Source organism: Limanda limanda, chromosome 1 (genome assembly GCF_963576545.1).
Source record: "Limanda limanda chromosome 1, fLimLim1.1, whole genome shotgun sequence".
NCBI classification, from domain to species: domain Eukaryota; kingdom Metazoa; phylum Chordata; class Actinopteri; order Pleuronectiformes; family Pleuronectidae; genus Limanda; species Limanda limanda.
In genome coordinates, this window is record NC_083636.1 from 18,341,508 (window position 1) to 18,359,710 (window position 18,203).

Here is an 18,203-nt window from a genome sequence, read left to right on the forward strand (position 1 = left end):
CGGCGCCCGGGCAGATCTCTCTGGTCCCCGCTGCCACGCTGCTCCTCTTGCCCCGGTGCAGAAGTCTGTAGATGGAATCGAACGCGGACACGGTGTATTGTGCAAACAGGTTGGTCCACCTCACCGCCTCCACCATCCACTGCACGCTGCGGCCCACGAAGGCCACAAACACCGTGGCGTAGTGGGCGAGCAGCATCAGGCTCCGGCCCACCTGGCGGACGTGGTTGATGATCAGCTTCACCCTTAGGTCGTGTCCTGACTTCTTCATGTTTCCTTCTTCGATGTCACTGATGCAAAGGAGTCAAATTGTGTGTATAGTTAGTTTAAAAACTCCTTTCCTTCGTCTTTAACATTGTTCTTTACTGCAATAAGTATGTTAGAGTACGTGAAAAGCTAAAGAGGGAAATTGCAAAGCATGGAGGGGAAGAACTGAGCTTGGAAATAGTATTTATCATTGGAATAATAGGATGGAAGATTTTAATATGAGATAGATAACTCTGAATTAAGCTCCAACACAGTAAGTTGCCACCAAGAGAAGGAGGAGGAGGAGCTATCAAATATAAAGGCTAATTAGAGATACAGTAACAAATGGGCAAGATGTAGGAGAAGAAGAAGAAGGATATTGAAACACACAGTGGATGGCTGTAATGCACCTTCATGTTGGAGGAGGAGGAGGAGGAAGAGTAGGAGGAGGAGGAGGAGGAGGAGGTGGAAGAAGGAGAAGGAGGAAGGAGGAAGAAGGAGGAGGAGGAGAAAGTAGGGAGAGGAGGAAAAGAAGAAGAAGATGAAGAAGGAGGAGGAAGAGTTAGGAGAGGAGAGTGGAGGAGAAGAAGAAGGTGGAGGAAGAGGAGAAGAAGAAAAAGATGTAGAAGGTGGAGGAGGAGGAGAGGAAGAAGAAGACAAGATTGGGGAGGAGGAGGAGAAGAACGGAGAGATGAAGAAGAGGAAGAAGAAGAAGAAGAAGAAGAAGAAGAAGAAAAAGAAGAAGAAGAAGAAGAAAAAGAAGAAGAAGAAGAACAAGAAGAACAAGAAGAAGAAGAAGAAGGAGGAGGAGGAGGACGAGGATGAAGGAGGATGAAGAAGACGAAGAATTAGGAAGAAATAGACAGATGCTCCCTAGTCGCTTCGGGGCTTTGCAGACGGTCCCTTACGTTGGCAGCTCCGTCCAATCAGCGCAGAGGCAGCTCTGCTTCCGGGATGCGTTCGGTGATGTGGCTCAGCGCTGAAATCCACCGAGGAGAACCCGCATAGAAAGCCCGGACCCGTCGACCCGCGAGCCGCTGACACCGGTGAGTCCGCGCCGCGTCCCGCACACACCAGCCCGCGCGTGGCGGCCCCGCACCGCTGTCCCGCACCGGAACCCCGCGGAGCAGCTTCTGGAGCAGCGGAGCTAACCTACGAGTTCTCGGCGTTAGCCCGCTAAGCTAACCGGGGCTGAGCCGTGGGAGAAGCAGAGTAAACACCGGAGCTTCCCCCGGTCAGAGGCCCCGGTTCATCCTCTCCTCCCGGTGTCCGGTAGCGCCTGCGGCTCACGGTAGTTTTCTGTGGTTATTGTCTTTAAGCTGCGCTGCTCCGCGACGCTGTGACGCAGCCGCAGTGCTGCCGAGCTCTGCGGGTTCGGGAACACTCGGAGGAGCTCGCTCCGGTCCGGAGGAGAAACAGGGTTAGGGGGCGTCTGACAATGTATTGCTGTGGATGGGATGAAAAAGAAATACTACGTTACAGATTTAACTGTATTCGTATAAACACGCAGGAAGACATTTATTTGATTGTAATGAAACAAATCTGTCTGTCTGTCTGTCTGTCTGTCTGTCTTTCCATCTATCTTTCTACCTGTCTTCCTGTTTATCTATCTGTCGACCTGTCTGTGTACCTGTCTGTCTGTCTGTCTATCTATCTATCTATCTATCTATCTATCTATCTATCTATCTATCTATCTATCTATCTATCTATCTAATACACTATTTCGGTATAGATGTAGTTGCACAATAACTTGAAACGATTTGAGAACAATTTCTCTGTGAACTATATTAAACAGGATACAGTCAAAGTCACAGATTCTCCTCCAAAAGTTGAAACTTCTTTAGTCAAAATCTCTCACAATTAGAATCCGAGGTGAATAAAGTTTTGGTTTAAATCTGTTTTAATTTCCCCCAGATTCATCAACATAAAAATAACATAAGCAACTTATTAAATAGAATTTGAGAAATGGAACAAGGTGATACTTTTTTTTTCTTTGATATTTTTTGCGAGACAAATTACTTAAACAGATTCATCATTAATCCCGCCGTCATTGACTAACTGATTAATTGACTAATCGCCTCAGCAGTGGTAATTGGTAATGCCATTAAAAAGATATATTTAACTGGTGAAACCTCACCACAAGTTGTTTTTAGTCGCAGTTCTACAGCTTTCAAACGTCACAGGATCTCGCTCAGCAGATGTAGTTCAGACTTTGTTCTTGTCGTTTCACATATTCAGGTCTTCATTTCTTTTGAGCACTTTAAGGAATTCTTGTCCATGTTGCGTTAAATATAACGATTGAACGTTCGTTCTTGACTCTAGTCTCAAATCAAATTCCCACAATTTCAACTGTCACCTGGTAAAACTCCATCTCCAAATGAAAAGACGACAGCGACTGAACGGACATTGGGATTTTTTTGTCAATAGCGAACTCTCTCTCTGTCTCAAATCTATAAAACTATTCTAAGCCTCCCGTCACTACCTGCATGTGCAAACAAAGGTGAATAAATATGTCCAGGACTGTGTGTGTACCAACATCCGTATCACAGGGCGTGCCGTCGGGCATGAGACGACACGTCGAGCTGAGACACGGGGAAAGGTCACGTGTAAATATCATGTGTTAGATACTTTGCATTATGAAAATAAGACAGGTTCAACATGCATTTATGATACTATAAATAACCCCAAAGTTATGCCTCCACCTAAAATGTTGACCGAGGACAATGGAAAAAGGGTTTTCTATGGTGAACAGGAAAGTGCAGTTGTTGATGCAGGAAAGAAATGGTTTCTGATGTTAGTCGCTTAAGCCTCAAAGCTTGTTTTTCTTTCCCCCCAGGGCCATCTTGATGTTCAGCCGCCTGGCCAATGTCCTCCAGGAGCTCTCCGGAGAGGAGGGCCTGGATGGAGACTCACAGGTGAGAGGGCAACACATGCATTCACAACAAATTATCATGAACAGTGTTTTAACTGTCCGTTTCTTTTTAAATGAGTTTGTGTAGAGAATGTTTCTGGTCAAATGTGAAAGAGCCTTTTATTCTCTGTTTGGGACACAAAGAGCTGAGGGTAGAAATCTCTGCTCGAAATCTCTCCACGCTTGAATTAAAGATGAGCCCTCGTACTCTGTTTTCAGACATGCACTGACTTCTACGCAGAAGTTTAGCAAGTCATTTCCTGTGGACAATTGCCAGAATTTTTGAGAGCAAGTGGGTATGTTGATGACTTTCACTTCTTTCTGTGTGTAGGGTACGTTGGTGCCTCAGCTCCCCGGCGGTGAGGGCCAGGTTTCGGTAGAGTCTGAGGTACCTGAGGAGGCCATGGAGAGGCTGGCTCACCTGGAGCAGCTGGTGGTGCAGCTGAAGGAGCTCATCCGAGACAAAGACACTCATCTTGTCCAGAAGGACACAGAGTTGGCCAACAAAGATGCTCAGCTCAAGGTGAAAAATCCTGTCTGTGTTTGCAATCAACAACTTTCTCCAAAGATATGTATGTCTGTTAAGCACAGCTTTTTCTTTCTCAATATCCCCAGAATGAAAAGGAAGAGGCCGACACTCGATTCACCAAACTCAAACTGCAGGCCAAAGCTAAGATGGCCTCCCTCAACAAACAGATTACTGAATTGAAAGGATCTGGAGGAGGCACAGTGAGTTTGAGACTGAGGATTATTACAAAAAAAGATCTTGTACAGAATAACAAATGATTTTTTTGTAAATACACTTAAACTGTAAATATCAAGACATTTTTTTTTATCTACAGCTGAGCCCAGACAGCTCTTTCACCGGAGCTGCGGTCGAGGAAGAGCTCCAAGAACTGAAGAACAAGCTGAGCGAGGCGGAGGCCAACAGCAGGGAGCTCAGGCAACAACTGCAGGCCACCGAGCAGCTTCTGCACGAGAAGGAATCTGCCCACACTGAACAGGTGACAAGTAAAACTGTAATAAACTGTCAACAATTATCTGTAAATGTCCATAGAAAAGATCCTTCTGGATGATTTGTTGTTGTTTTTGTTTTCAGTTGCAGAAGATGCAGGTGGTGGTGTGTGAGAAGGATGTGCGATTCCAGGAACAGATTCAGAAGCAAGAAGAAGAGCTGATGAGGGTCACACTGCAGTCTCAGAATGACGGAGAGCTTCAGCAGGTACAAGATCAAGATGCTATTCAATGACCTGAATGGGCTGAACTGGGTCAAAATGGGCTTTCTCCCTATTAAAGACATTTAAAAAAAACTCCTGTATAACCACCAAAATGAAATTTCTTTCCTGACCCATACCACATCCTTCAGACATGTTTTGTGTTAATCTGTCCAATAGTTTTTGTTTAATCCTGCTAACTGACAGACAACAAACAAACAAACAAACACAGATGAAAAGATGACAACTTTGAATCCATCTCTGTTCATATCCCGGTGACAAACTCAAAAATGTTTCCGTTTCCAAAGCAGTGGAAGATAATATTACCGTCACGCTTCACACCTGCTTTCATGTTCTTAACCTGTTTCTTGGTTTTGTTGTTTTGTTTTTCTCAGGCTCTACAGGCAGCCCAGAGGCGCTGTGAAGAGCTTGAGGAGGCTTTCAAATCTCGCTCCCAAGTGCTGGAAGTGCTGCAGGAGGAGGTGAACAGTGCAGATCAGCAAAAACAGGTACAGATCCTGTTGGACGAGATGCCATCTGAGCTCCTTCTAATTCTTTTCTTCATGTTGACATATTTACAGACGCTTTGTTAGCTAGGAAAACTCCTCCTATCTAATGACAAGCAAACTGTTTAAAGACGACACACCTGAGATAAGGATGGCACTTCTTTTATATGTATTGTTTGGCTGAGTCTCACACCCACTAACATCCTCTCTCTCTGCCTCACCCTCTCTCTCTCTGTTCAGATCTTGACTGCTCAGTTTCGGCAGATGGAGCAAGAGCTGGCAGAGGCCGTGAAGCTGAAGGAGGAGGAGAGGCAGCAGTGGGCCGAACAGACCAGCAGGGCCGATGAAGAACTCGCAGCCCTTCGATCCAGCGTGGAGGCTCTGGAAATAGAGAGAATGGAGGTGACAAGGCAGCAGAGCGAGCTGTTCTCCCTGCGAGAGGCTGAATGTGTTCGTCAGGAGGCTCTGGAGAAGGAGAACATGGAAGTTGCCAGACTGGAGAGAGAACTGGCTCTGATAAAAGAGGCTGAGCTCGCAGCCGTCCAAGCGAGCCATGATGCTTCAGAGAGAGACCGGGCAGAAATAACTCGCCTTGAAAGTGAACTTGCATCAATGAGAGAGACGGCAGTTCACGTCAGCGAGGAAACGGAAGAGAGGGAGAAGTCAGAAATAGAAAAATTAGAAAGAGAGCTGGCTTCTCTTAAAGAGGAGCAGGAAGATGCTCAGAAGAAGGGGGAAGTCTTGGTTGAAGTTTGGAGACATTTACGAGCTCTGGCTCCAGATGACGTTCAAACCTCAGAGGAAAACACCGTCCCTGCCGACCTTCCTCTTCTCCTGGACGCTGTGCAGTCGATTAACAACCAACTGACGAGGCTGAAAGACAAAGAGAGTGAAAGTGAGGAGCAGCGTGCAGAGCTCACCCACACCATGGAAACCCTTCAGGGTAAGAGCACACGCATCTAGAAGTGTGTGGGATTGAATTTTTTAATGAAAGATATGAAGCTTTTCATCGAGGTGATAATGTTTTTAAATGTTCATCTGATTTTCAGAACAACTCGACAGAAAAACTACAGAACAGGAGGAGGCCACGGCCAAGATACAGCAGCTGGAGCAGCAAATTATTACAGTGGGTGGTGTAAACATTTAATCTGTGACTGCATACCTTGTCTGTTTGTCCTTCTTTTTCTGTTGTTTGCTTTCAAATGTTATCCAATGTGTCTGGAATGTGATCAGATCTCAATAAGTAAACTTAGAAGAGCTCTCAAAGAGCACTCAAGAGTTTCTCCAAAACTTTGAACTGAGTTTCTGTTTAGTTTGGTCCATGTTTTTATGATTTTAAAAAGGTGTTGAAGTGAAAGATGTGGGACTAGAAGCACAGTAGTAGCTGATGTAAAAGTACTTCTTAAAGGGACTCTCACCTTTGTTGCATTTGAGAATTACAGCACATTCAAATCATCCCGCCTTCCTCCAATGCCCCACCCCCTCGTTCCCATCCGTGTTTTATTTAAGAAACTTTATTTACACAAGCAGACTTACAACCATCCCGGTGTTTTTATTTTTTTTGAAGAAACTTTATTTACAAGCAGACTTACAACCTACTGCCTCCGCGCACGCACGTGAGTTTTTGTTTACCAAAGCAATGGATTCGGATTCAGAAGCACCGGTAAGCTACGGTCGCTACTCGATACTGTCTGCCGTGGAATCAAAACAAACCCTCTAGTTGAGGACGCGCCTTGATGACGCGGGCCCGAATGCGCCACAAGAAGCAGACGGAAAACCTGCATGTCCATGCAGCAAACAGACAGGTCTGTCGGCCAATAAGGTACTTCGGTCCAAAGAATTTTATTGGTTGAAGTTTTCACTAAATATTATGAGAGTGAAATAATTGTTTGTTTTTACTCCTGGTGGGTCTGTCTTGCATTTTAGAGTGTCATTACCTTATTAATACCAATTTAACCTTATCCAAAAAAAGTGTAAAAATGCAACAAAGGTGAGAGTCCCTTTAATAGTCCATCTGCAAAGTCAGATAACAGTTGTGGGCTGTATTCTGTGTTTCACTCTCTCACACTAGATTTTTCATCTGTAAATCATTACTTTCAGTCCTTCCTAGTTTGAAAAGATGGTCACAGTTTTCTTTCTTTCTTCCAGTTCTCTGATAGAGGTGAAGTGACTGAACCATCGGCACAGGATTCATCTGAAGCTGAAAAGGGTACAAATATCTATCCTGCACAAAATACTGACTGAATATACAACTGTTATTGCCAAGATTAACTGATTAGAGTTCAGTGATCAAACTTCACAGTGACCTCTTAGGAGATAACACATTTAAGTGGGCAATGCACTGGTAGGCGAAGGCATATAACCACTGGGTGGTAATTCTAGTTTTCTATCTCAACCCTCATGTTTTTACTCCACAGCACACATACTGGAACTGGAGCAGCAGCTATTAGAAAAAGACAATGAGCTGGTTGCCCTGCGAGAATCCCTCACACTGGCTGAAGACCACAGCTCCAGTCAGGTTACATCAAGTGACATATACCATCAGACTCCAGATCAGGACGCCAGTTCAGACGCCTGTGGCAGCTCTGCAGCTCCTCCTGACCTAATGGAGGATACGCAAGATGAAGAAACCACCTTAGTTGCTGAGGACACCTCCGTCCTCTCCATGTCTGCTGATACTGAGAGCAGCCCAGAGCTTATCGGTCACCAGTCTGAGTCTCCAGAAGAATCCAAAGGGACTTCCTCTGACGAGATGGTCGCCAGTAGTGATTCAGAGGTTGCCCACAGCAGCTGGACCCTCCTGGAAGCTATGAATCAAGATGGAGGCCAGGAGTGGCCCTCCCTTATGCAGGACTTCGGCCAAATGCAGCTGCAGTCATGGGAGGCGACGAGCATGGAGCAGGAAACCTCCACGGTTCTAGTCGAATCCTCCTCTGTCATCCCCCGAGAGACAGTGCAGGTTCATGTAACTCAGCAGAGTTCTTCCTCCTCAGATGCTAACGTGCAGTCTGGCCAGGTGTTTGCTCATGCCTTAGCCGAGGAGCTCCAGAAGAGGTACAGTGAACTTCAGGCTGAGCTGCAGCGGCTCAGAGAGGCAGCTGCAGAGTCACACCAGAAAATCAAGAATCTGGAAGAAGAAGCACAGTCTCTTATTGCCGCAAAGGAAGAGGCAGAGTCTCAGGTCTATAACTTTGCAGAGGAACTTAAGACAACCAGACTGGAGCTGGGTGAGGTTTCCCAGCAAAGTAGCTCAATGGTGGAGAAGCACAGCGTTGAAATGCAGCTTCTAGAGGAACAGATGGACATTTTGAATGTTGAAAGTAAAGCCAAGGAGGAGAAGATCCAGATCCTGCAGAGCGAGTTGGAAACAACCCACAGTGCTCTGTCGGAGCATGACAGTCGGGTGAGGATGCTGAGCGCTCAGCTGGAAGACACCGAACTGCTCTCCTCTGAGCTAGAAAAGAGGCTGCATGATATGGAAAACAGCGTGTTGGAATGTTCCCAGACTTCAGACCTCAACAATGAGTCTTTGTCAAAGAAGGAATCGGAGATCAGTGACCTGCAGCTTCGTCTCAGTCAGAAAGAGCAAGAGATGTCGGAGCTCAATGACAGTATGTCCACTAAACTGCTTCAAGTAGAAGAAGAGAAGTTCCAGGTCGACAGTGAAGTCAGTAAAATGAAAGAGCAGATCGTGGAACTTGAGAAAGTGAGAGATGAGAAACAGCAGGTGAGTCGTGAAGACGAGACCCCTCATGTTGTTGATGAGCTTGGTAGTTTGCGAAGGGAGAAAGGAGAGATGGAAACCCAACTAACAAACACAAAGAAGAAGCTGCAGGCTGCACTTGTGCAACGTAAGGAGCTCATGAGGAAGGTCGCTGACTTTGAGAAGGCGGCAAAAACCCAGACAGAACAAGAAGAGTTAGCGAAGGGAGAAAATCCTGCAAATGATCCAGAAGTAGAAAAAACAAGAGATAATGATATTAAAGAAATGGAGACTAAACTCCAGGAGCTCGAGGAAGCTTTAAGGTTTAAAGAGGAGAGTGTTGAAAGTCTCAAGCAGAAAATTAGCCAACAAGATCAAGTCATCGCTGAGACGCTCACCCTGAACAGAACTCTAAGCAAAGACGCTGAAAACACTCAGCAGGCGTCGGACATTTCCTCTGAAACGACTAAGTTACAATCCCAAGTGGCCTTTATGAAAGCAGAGTGTGAAACGCTTCAAAAGAAGGTTCAGGAGGCTCAGGAATCTCGCAAAGAAACCATCCGCAAAGCGAAAGAGAAAGACCGACACCACCGCGAACAACTGAAGCAGCAGAAAGAAGAATACAACGAGCTGATGGAACGTTTTGACGCACAGAGCGGAGACAGAGAAACCCTTATGACTGAACTGAGGGAGCTAGAAGAAAGAGTGTGCGCGGAGAGAGGAAACCTGCCTCAGCAAGCAACCAAACAACGAGCTGAGAAGCAAGCAGCAGGTGATTGGGTCCAGGAGGACTGGGTGGACTTTGCTGCATCTGAGTCTGAATCGTTACAACTGCAAACTGGTGATCCAGCTCAGCCTCCTGCAGGGCCGTCTGACATCCACTCCACACAAATAGAGGAATCTCTGAAAGCTCTCAGAGAAGAGATCCGACATGTGCGTATCGCTAACACAGAGCTAGAGAAGCAGCTGCAGGAAACTCATGCCAGTCTGTCACTGAAAGAGGCTGAATTGCAGGATTTGGGCGACGAGCTGCAAGCGCTGAGAGAAAAAGACAAACAGATTGATGCGCTCTCAGAGGAAATTGGTGATCTTCGAGAAAAGTATTGTCAAGCTGAGTCTCATGCAGAAGCCCTAAAAGCAGAGATGGAAGCTGCGACCAAAGAGGCGTCTGCAGATTCCACGGCCTCAATCGCAAATCTTCAGGCTGAATTGGAAGACTTCAAGCAGTTCATCGATAACAAGAACCACGAGATAATGGACCTGAGTCAGCAGCTAAGTGAGCAGAACGTTCTCATTCACTCAATGCAAGAAACAGTGTCTCAGAAGGATCAACTTATCGATTCTTTACAGACAGAATTAAAGGTTGAGCAGGAAAAAACCCAGAGGTTAGAGGTCGAGGTTCCACTGAAGCAAGAGGAAGAAAAAGGTAGCGAGGCAAAGATCCAGCAGATCCAGCGAAAACTTCAGGCTGCTCTGATCTCTCGCAAAGAGACCCTGAAAGACAATAAAACCAAGAAGGAGCAGCTAGCGTCGACTGAGAAGCTCATGGCCGAGCTGCAGCAGAAACTGGTGTCGGCAGAAGATGAGTTGGAGAAGCTGAGAGCAGAAAAGCTAAGGCTGATCGATGAGGTCGATCGTATGTTACTTGAGAACCAAAGCCTTGGATCATCCTGCGAGAGCCTCAAACTGGCCATGGAAGGCATAGTGAATGAGAAAGACACTTGTAAGAGAGAAGTGGAGTCGGCGCAAGAAGAGGCCGCCAGGGTGAGCAGACAATGGGAGGAGAAGGTTCAAGGCATGAAGGACGAGTACGAGAGTTTGCTCAAGTCTTATGAAAACGTGAGCGACGAGGCTGAGCGAGTGAGGCGCGTCCTGGAAGCTGCCAGGCAGGAGAGACAAGAGTTAGCTGCCAGAGTGAGGACCAATGAGGGGAAAAGGCAAGAGGCTGAGCGGCAGGCAGAGGAGGCGCAGAAAGAGGTGGATTCGGTGAAAGACAAAATGAGGAAATTTGCCAAAACAAAGCAGCACAAAATTCTGGAGTTAGAGGAGGAGAATGAAAAACTTAGAGAGATGCAGGAGAAGCCTGTAAGAAAACGAGTGGACCACACTTTCAAAGCTGAGGTTGAAAGACTTGAAGAAGAGATGGAGGCTCTGAAAGTTGAGCTGGAAGCCACAGCTGCAGAGAAACACTCTTTAGGGCAGCAGGTGGAAGAACTGAGGGAGCGGCTTGGCCAAATAACAGAGACAGAGGAGCGTGAAATCCAAGTGGCTCCACTCGGCTCTGCTGCAGTTGTAGAAGAGGTTGTCACTGAACAGAAATCAGACACAATCATGACCAAAGCTGAGCCTGATGAGAGTCAGTATGAAGAAACAGAAACACTAGAAGAGACTCCAGATGAACAAATAGTTGCAGCGTCTGCACCAGAAACACATTTGCAGCCCACAGAGGAGAATGAAAAGGAGGAAAAGACTGAAAGTGTTCAAGCTTTGTATGAAGCTAAAATGAAGGAGATGGAGGCAGCTGTTAACACAGAGAGAAGTCTGTGGCAAGAACGGGAGGCTGAACTCAAAGCTGAACTGGCCTCTCTTGAGCGACAGCTCCAGGAAAGTCAAGAGGAGCTGAGTCTTATGGCTTCTCTAGAAAAAAATATACAAGAAAGTAAAGATAGAGAAAAGAGTCTGATTGACGAGGGTTCCAAGAGAGAAATTAAATTCAAAGAACTCCTCAGAAGCCTTGAAACGGACAAAGATAACCTGGAGGAGCGTCTGATGAACCAGCTGGCGCAGCTCAATGGGAGTATTGCTGGTTACCAGCAAGAGATGGCCGACAACCGGGAGCACCTGACTGAACTTCAGAGGGACATGGAGAAGTTGGAGAGGGAGCGAGCTGAACTCGAAGCCGAAGCTCAGAGCGAGAGTGACCGGGCGTCCCGACTGGAAGAGGACATGAGACAGGCCCAGAGAGAGAGAGACGAGGCGGAGGCCGAGTCTGGTAAGCAGAGGGAGCTGGAGCAACAGCTGAGGTCTGCACAGAGGGTCAGAGAAGGCAGCCAGAGCCGAGCCCGTCAGCTGGAGGAGCTGCTGAGGGAGAAGCAGCGGGAGGTGCGGCAGCTGCAGAACGACAGCATCCACTACCAGGAGAGGATCAGTGAACTGGGCCGGGAGGCGAAGGGGCTGCAGCACAGCCATGACGAGCTCGACAGCAAACTGGAACGGTCCCAGCTGGAGACTTCCACAACACAAGAGAGCCTGAAGAAGATCGAGGAAGAGTTGGTTAGCTGTAAATCTCATTTGGATGACGTCCAGAAACAGTTGAGCGAGGCCTTAGCTGAGAAAACAACTTTAGAACAGAGCGCCCAGCAGAAAGAGGCCTTGTTAAAGGCTGAGGCGGAGCAAACACTAGACTCTGTGAGGCTCAGGCTGGGAGCTGAACTGAAGGAGACTGAGCTGAGGCTGGAGGATGCCTACAGAGACCTGGAAAAGGAAGAGGAGGCAACTCAGGAGGCCAGAGGTGTGGCCAAGGGAGCGGAGAGACGAGCCCAAGAGATGCAAGCCCGTCTAGACGAGTCTCTGGCCAGGTTAGCCGCCTTCTCACGCTGCATGTCCTCACTGCAAGATGACCGGGACAGAGTTTTGGATGAGGCCCGGCAGTGGGAGACTCGCTTTAATGGTGTACTGCAGGGTAAGGAGGCTGAAGTCCGGGAGGCTGAAACACAATCCAAGAACCTGGCCGAGCAGCTTCAGAAAGAAACTGGGCTGAAAGAGGAACTTCAGCTTTCTGTGGACAGGTAAAAAGCTTCTCTCTGTATTTATCCTATTTCCCTGTTTTGTTCGATTCATTGTACTCAGCCTTTTAGCCCAACATTTAGAAAACATTACTCAATTGTTGTTGGTTTTTTTCAGACTACAGAAAGCAGACAAAGACTGGCAGCTCAGACTGGAAGAAGAGGAAAAGAAAGTGGGAGAGAGTCAATCTGTCATGGAGGAAGAAAAGCGCAGGCTTCAACAAACAACAGCTGACTTGACGTCTGCACAAAATGAAGCCCGTGCTTTGACAGAAGAGCTGGAGGGTCTTCGTCACAGAGTCCAGGCTCTGGACGAGGCGGTCGGCCGGCTGCAGGGCGAAGTGGACAAGGCCAGGACTGAGCTGAGGGAGAGGGAGGCAGAAGAGAGGCGCCTGTGTCTGAATGTGGAGCAACTGGAGACAGACCTGAGGTCCTCGAAGGCCCTCACCGAGAGCCTGCAGACTGAGTTACATGAGAAGGAAAGAAGAGAAGTGGAAATGCTGGGGGAGAAGGAACAAGCTGTTGCTCAGGTTCTAACATTGATTAATTTATAAGAGAGCAAAGCAGCTATCATATATTATTTAGAAATTTCTCACCATCTCATGTGTGTTTTTATTTCCCAGGCTGCTGAGGAGGCTAGAAAGGAGGCAGACAGCCGGGCACACGAAGCTGAGAAGGAGCTGGAGCAGAGGAGAGAAGAAGTTCGGGATCTGGAAGAAAAACTGCGAAACGTTGAGGAAGAGAGCAACAACAGAAAAACCCGGCTGGACTCGTTCATGAAGGCCATGGGCTCCTTACAGGATGACAGAGACCGAGTCCTCAACATGTACAAACAGCTGGAGGAGAAACACCTGCAGGTAGTGTACAAAGTACGGATATTTATAACTTGTATTGTTTTTCTAGTGGCTGATCATAATATTTGTATTGTTTCCCAGGTCATGTTGGAGAAGGATGTTCTGATCCAGGAAGCAGCCGGGGAGAACAACAGCCTGAAGGAGGAGCTGCGCTCTCTCCTGGCCCAGAGAGACGACCTGTACGCTGAAAAAGGCAAACTGTCGGCTCAGCTTCACGGCTACCGAGAGGAACTTAACCAAGTCCTGGGCATGAAGGACTCCCAACACAAACAGCTTCTGGCAGCTCAGAGAGAGAGGATCACCTCTCTGGAAAGGGAACGGGAGGAATTGGAAAGTCAGTTAAAGAGCGTGAGAAGTGCCAGAGAGGCAGAGGTGGAGGCAGTGTGGGTGGAGAGGCAGACTCTCAGTCAGGCTGCTGACAGTGGGACGGTGTCTCAGGTGATAGATGCTCCTGGTGCAGAGGTGGAGAAGCTGAGAGAGCAGCTGCAGGCGGCGAGAGAACAAGTGGAGGCTCTAGAGGAGAGCCGATCAAAGGAGATACAGGAGCAGAATAGCAACAGCAAAGAGCTGGCAGAGCTGCGATGGGAGGGAGGCGTGATGAGGACCGAGTCAGAGAACGCTCAGGAGAGGGTGGCCGAGCTCGCCCGAGACCTGCTGACCATCGAGCAGAAGTTGTTGGAAGAGAAAGAAGCGACGACGCTGCTGAGAGCGGAGAACCAGTCGTTTGCTAAAGCCATGGCCTCCCTCCAGGACAGCAGGGACCAGGCAATGAACAAGGCCCAGGAACTGAACCTGAAGCTGGAGGAGGTGAGCCAGGCCGGTGGCCCCGTGGTACCCAGCAGCCCCGGCTCCACTGGAGAAGTGTGGGGCCTGAAGAATGCACTGCAAGCCCTTCAGAACGACAGGGAGAGATTGGTGAGTGACATGTGGGCCATTAATCAGCAGGAAAAACTATAAATACAAACATGTTTAAACTAGTTCATATGAATTGTCACAGACTTTTATTTCAACATCTTTTTTTGGTCTTTCCCTCGATTTGTGTGCAGCTGGAGCAGCTTCAAGCTCAAACGTCTGAGATGAAGAAGCAGAAGTCGGAGCTGGCGCGGCTGGGAGCAGGGGAGCTCATTAAAATCAGCCAGGAGCTGTTTGAGGAGAAGATGAAGAACGAAGACACGCTGGGCGTCCTCACGCAGCTGGAGAACATGGTGGAGACGGGCAAACAGGAAATAGAGACTCTCAGGTGAGACACACTTCAGGCATTTTTTGTCTTTTTCAACTATAGACTGTAAATGACCATGGATCCACTAGAGTGATGCCAAAGAATCTGCAATAATTCAGCTGAATTTCTGTGCAACCGGAGGAAGTGGGCACATGTCGTCCATTTATTATTTACAGTCAGATTTTGCATGTGATATTGAGAATCTAGTTTGTTTTTTTAGGCTGGAGCGTATCGACTGGATTGCTCAAGCGGAGCAGCTGAAACACCAGACCCTCGCCACGCTGTCGGAGAGGGACCACCAACTGCGACAGCTCACCGCCATGCTGGAGGAAGCTCGCACTCACAGTCCCAAACTCCAGCAGGAACACTATCAGAGAGAGGTAGGGACAGAAACATGTACTGGTACTTGTGGTTGTTCTTGAGTCAATGTGAAAGATCCCAACATCAACAACTCTCCACAGGGCTCAGAGAAAGAGGACAGTCCTCCTGGAGCCCCGCAGGAGCGAAGCAGCCAGCTCGACATCCAGCCCTACATGGCTGAGGTCAAAGATCTACAGCGGAGGTAGAGTACAAGAGAGTTTTACTACATCCATACTTCTATGTTTTGAAACAGTAGTGTCGTTGTAGCAGCTCTAAAACTCTGGAGTAGTGTGGATGTAGCTTTACTTTGACCTTCTCTTCATCAGGCTGGATGAGGAGACGCAGCAGAGGGTGGCGGCTGAGGAGCAACTCATGGCCACACAGGATGGACTCAAACGGTAACAATATATTTCCTCTTGTGATTTTAGTTCTGCTCCTTCAGTTCTTTGGTTTAGTTCCCTGATCAAAGCTGTTTCCAGGCAGACTGTACAACATCTGGTGTGGAGATACTAATGTTACAAAGTGTGTAGAGGACACTGATTACATATTTTTAATTGTATAATGTTGAGACTAAAGATAATATTTCGTAAAAACAAACAGTGATGTCAGACCCTTTCTCTTTGGTTTTCCTGCATCTATAATTCACCTTGTCCCATTTCCGCGCTGCTACATCCGTTTAATCACCAAAAAGTGACGACAAACATCTGTTTTTCATTATTATTATCAGTCACAGCCCGGCCCAATGGCACACGGACCTGGAGGGGCAGCACTCAGAGACGGCTGTTTTCATCGAGCCGCCGGAAGGAGCTGTCAAACGGGTACGTTTCCACTAATGTCCCCGACCAGCTAATTTGTCCTCTTAATAACTGTAATTATAAAGACTTATGAGCCCAACGCGTCCCGTAACCTTGTGTTTCGTCCCCGGCAGAGTCGGAGAGGTGGACCGGGTTGGAAGCGGATGCTGCGAGTGGCCTTCTGCGCTCGCCAGCGCACGCCCCTGCTGATCAGCCTCTATCTGCTCACTGTGCATGTCCTGCTGCTGATGTGTTTGGGCGGATTCCTCTGAAACCAGCTGGCAAATCTGACCGACAACACACAGACAGAGAGGAAGGGAAAGAAAAGGGAACTTACCCAAGGCCATCAATATGTTTTATATTGTTACATGTAATAAATTAAAGGGTGCGAGGCTCTTCTACACACACACACACTGCACTTTACAGGAATTATACGTTTAGCCAAAGTATATAGATTAATGGTTTTTAACCATTTTGAATATTTAATGACTTTGGTGTATGACAGGGTTTCCAAGCAGAGAGGACATAAGGGACAAAGGCTTGATTTTCCTCCTTTACTTGTATCTGCGGTTTTCGAGGGAAAAATCTATGATAATCCAGTATTTTGGCAGATGGTTTCCTCATGTGCCTTCAGATGGGGATAGAAACGAAAAGGGTCAAACTTTATGTGAAAGCAAAAGTTGGATATTTTGGGAAATGTCCAGAATGAGAAAGTTGGGTACCTCAGTATGTCTGTTTGAAAAGCTTCAGTACTTTCAGAGATTAAACCGTCTTCTGTCCTCCGTCATATTTCTCAGACATATATTAGTTGTTAGAGACATTTACCCTCTAATCTCAGATGGTTTAAGTTAAGAATAGTTTGAAAGTAACGCAACGAATATCAGAGAATATTCCAAGAACCAAAAACATTTGTCATTATTCATCTCACAACGCCTCTGATTTATATATTTGAGGGGAACGACCTAGAGGAACCTCTGGACCCAACCACCTGTATAAGTAGTATTTAAAAACTAGAAACACCTTTTATCAGATGGTAATGAGTCAGTATCAAAATACCAATGTCAGTTAGATCTTATTGATTTTGCTGGAAATACTTCAGTAGAATTTTAAATTTGATGACTTTTACCCGTAATGTAGTATTTCTCTAGTGTGATACTGGTACTTAAGTAACTGGAGTTGATACCAGTGCAGTTCATACTTCTGCTAAGGACCAACTGTGCACCAAAAATGTCAATCCCATAAAATGTGCCTGATTTTACTGGTCACAAACAAACATCCTTCCTCTGCCCCTGTTTCCAGTTTACATTAAGATAGACAAATGTACGAGTTTTATGGATCTAACGAGAATAATTTCATTTCCCAAAATGTTGAACTTTTTTCAGAACGGCTTGAGGTTCAGGATGTGTTGTTCTGTCTCTTTTTCTTCTTCATCTCATTCATGCACAAAATAACGGAGCACAGTGCAATTTCTGTTCTGACACATTCCACTTGTGTGTGTGTATCTTTTACTTTCCTCTAGAAATCATGTATGTACACCCGTATAAACTCTGTCGGGTGGACGTGGGTTTCTCTCCTGTCATAACACGATTCTTTCCCCGTCCTTGCTTCTGTTGCACAGACGTAGATTTTGCAGTTTGCTGTGTAGTTTTAATGGCAGATGAAGTTGCCTTTAAGTGCAATGTAACCACAGTGTGGAATCCTTCCAGAGGACGAAGACTGCTGTTTTATTATCCATCCTGTTATCTACTACTCTGATGTAGCACAATATTTATTGATCATTAGTTCAAAATGTAAAACCGTCCTTTATATATCCTCACTGATTTCGCCCATCACGTTCTGTTAAATCACTGGGTGTTTGTCAAACGACTACTCTGTACTCACCTTCTTCCTGAATTAACCTTCTTCACATCTGCTGTAAATAACTGTTTAAAAAGGGCTGTATAGAAAAATACCATGTAATTAAAGTGTTGGTGGTTTAGATCAGGGAACGATCACGTCAAGAATTAATTATTTCCTCATTTATTTGTCGAGAAGAATTTAATCTCTTTTGTTCCATTTTATCTTTGAAATACCTTGAACCTACTTAAAGTTAATTTAAATGAAACATCAGCTTTTGTTCTCTCTTCTCAGCGTTTTATCGTCACAGCTTCTCAAAGTTGATCTGAAGCTAAGGATCAAAACTGTCAAGGGAAATAATCTGTAATAATCTGAAATGCACAACATTGAATACTCGATTTACACAAATAAAACAATGATACAAACACACTTTCACCTAGACACTAAAATCACCAGCACATTTAAAACTTACAATTAAAGGTGTAAGTAGAGTTAAGACTTACATATATAAAGTTGATGTTTTCAATCAATCTGAGTTTGATTATTGATTCGTCTCTTTTCTGTAGATTGTAGCGTTAAATCTGTGCAAGTCTGCCCCCAAGTGTGTAAACAGCGTTACAACTCCATGAACCACAGTATTGTATGCTTTTACATAACAATTTTACATATTATAATAACATATCATAATAACAGTAATAATCTTTAAAGTAAACTGTTACTACAGATCACATCCCATAATCGTCAGTCTGATCTTAACTTTTAAACTTTTACAGGTAAT

General features: G+C 46.2%; 1 protein-coding gene across 1 annotated transcript; it reads left to right on the forward strand.

Moving 5' to 3' along the window:
- Positions 1 to 1,192: 1,192 nt before the first annotated feature.
- On the forward strand, positions 1,193 to 17,955 carry golgb1 (golgin B1). Its single transcript, XM_061076305.1, has 20 exons — positions 1,193 to 1,289; positions 3,080 to 3,158; positions 3,486 to 3,677; positions 3,770 to 3,883; positions 3,997 to 4,158; positions 4,254 to 4,376; positions 4,764 to 4,877; positions 5,115 to 5,817; positions 5,924 to 6,000; positions 7,023 to 7,083; positions 7,292 to 12,365; positions 12,481 to 12,892; positions 12,986 to 13,219; positions 13,298 to 14,131; positions 14,263 to 14,456; positions 14,656 to 14,815; positions 14,897 to 14,997; positions 15,122 to 15,193; positions 15,523 to 15,613; positions 15,724 to 17,955. Exons 2-20 carry the CDS (start codon positions 3,090 to 3,092, stop codon positions 15,859 to 15,861), a joined length of 8,925 nt encoding a protein of 2,974 aa, XP_060932288.1. The 5' UTR covers positions 1,193 to 1,289; positions 3,080 to 3,089; the 3' UTR covers positions 15,862 to 17,955.
- The last annotated feature ends 248 nt before the right edge of the window (positions 17,956 to 18,203 follow it).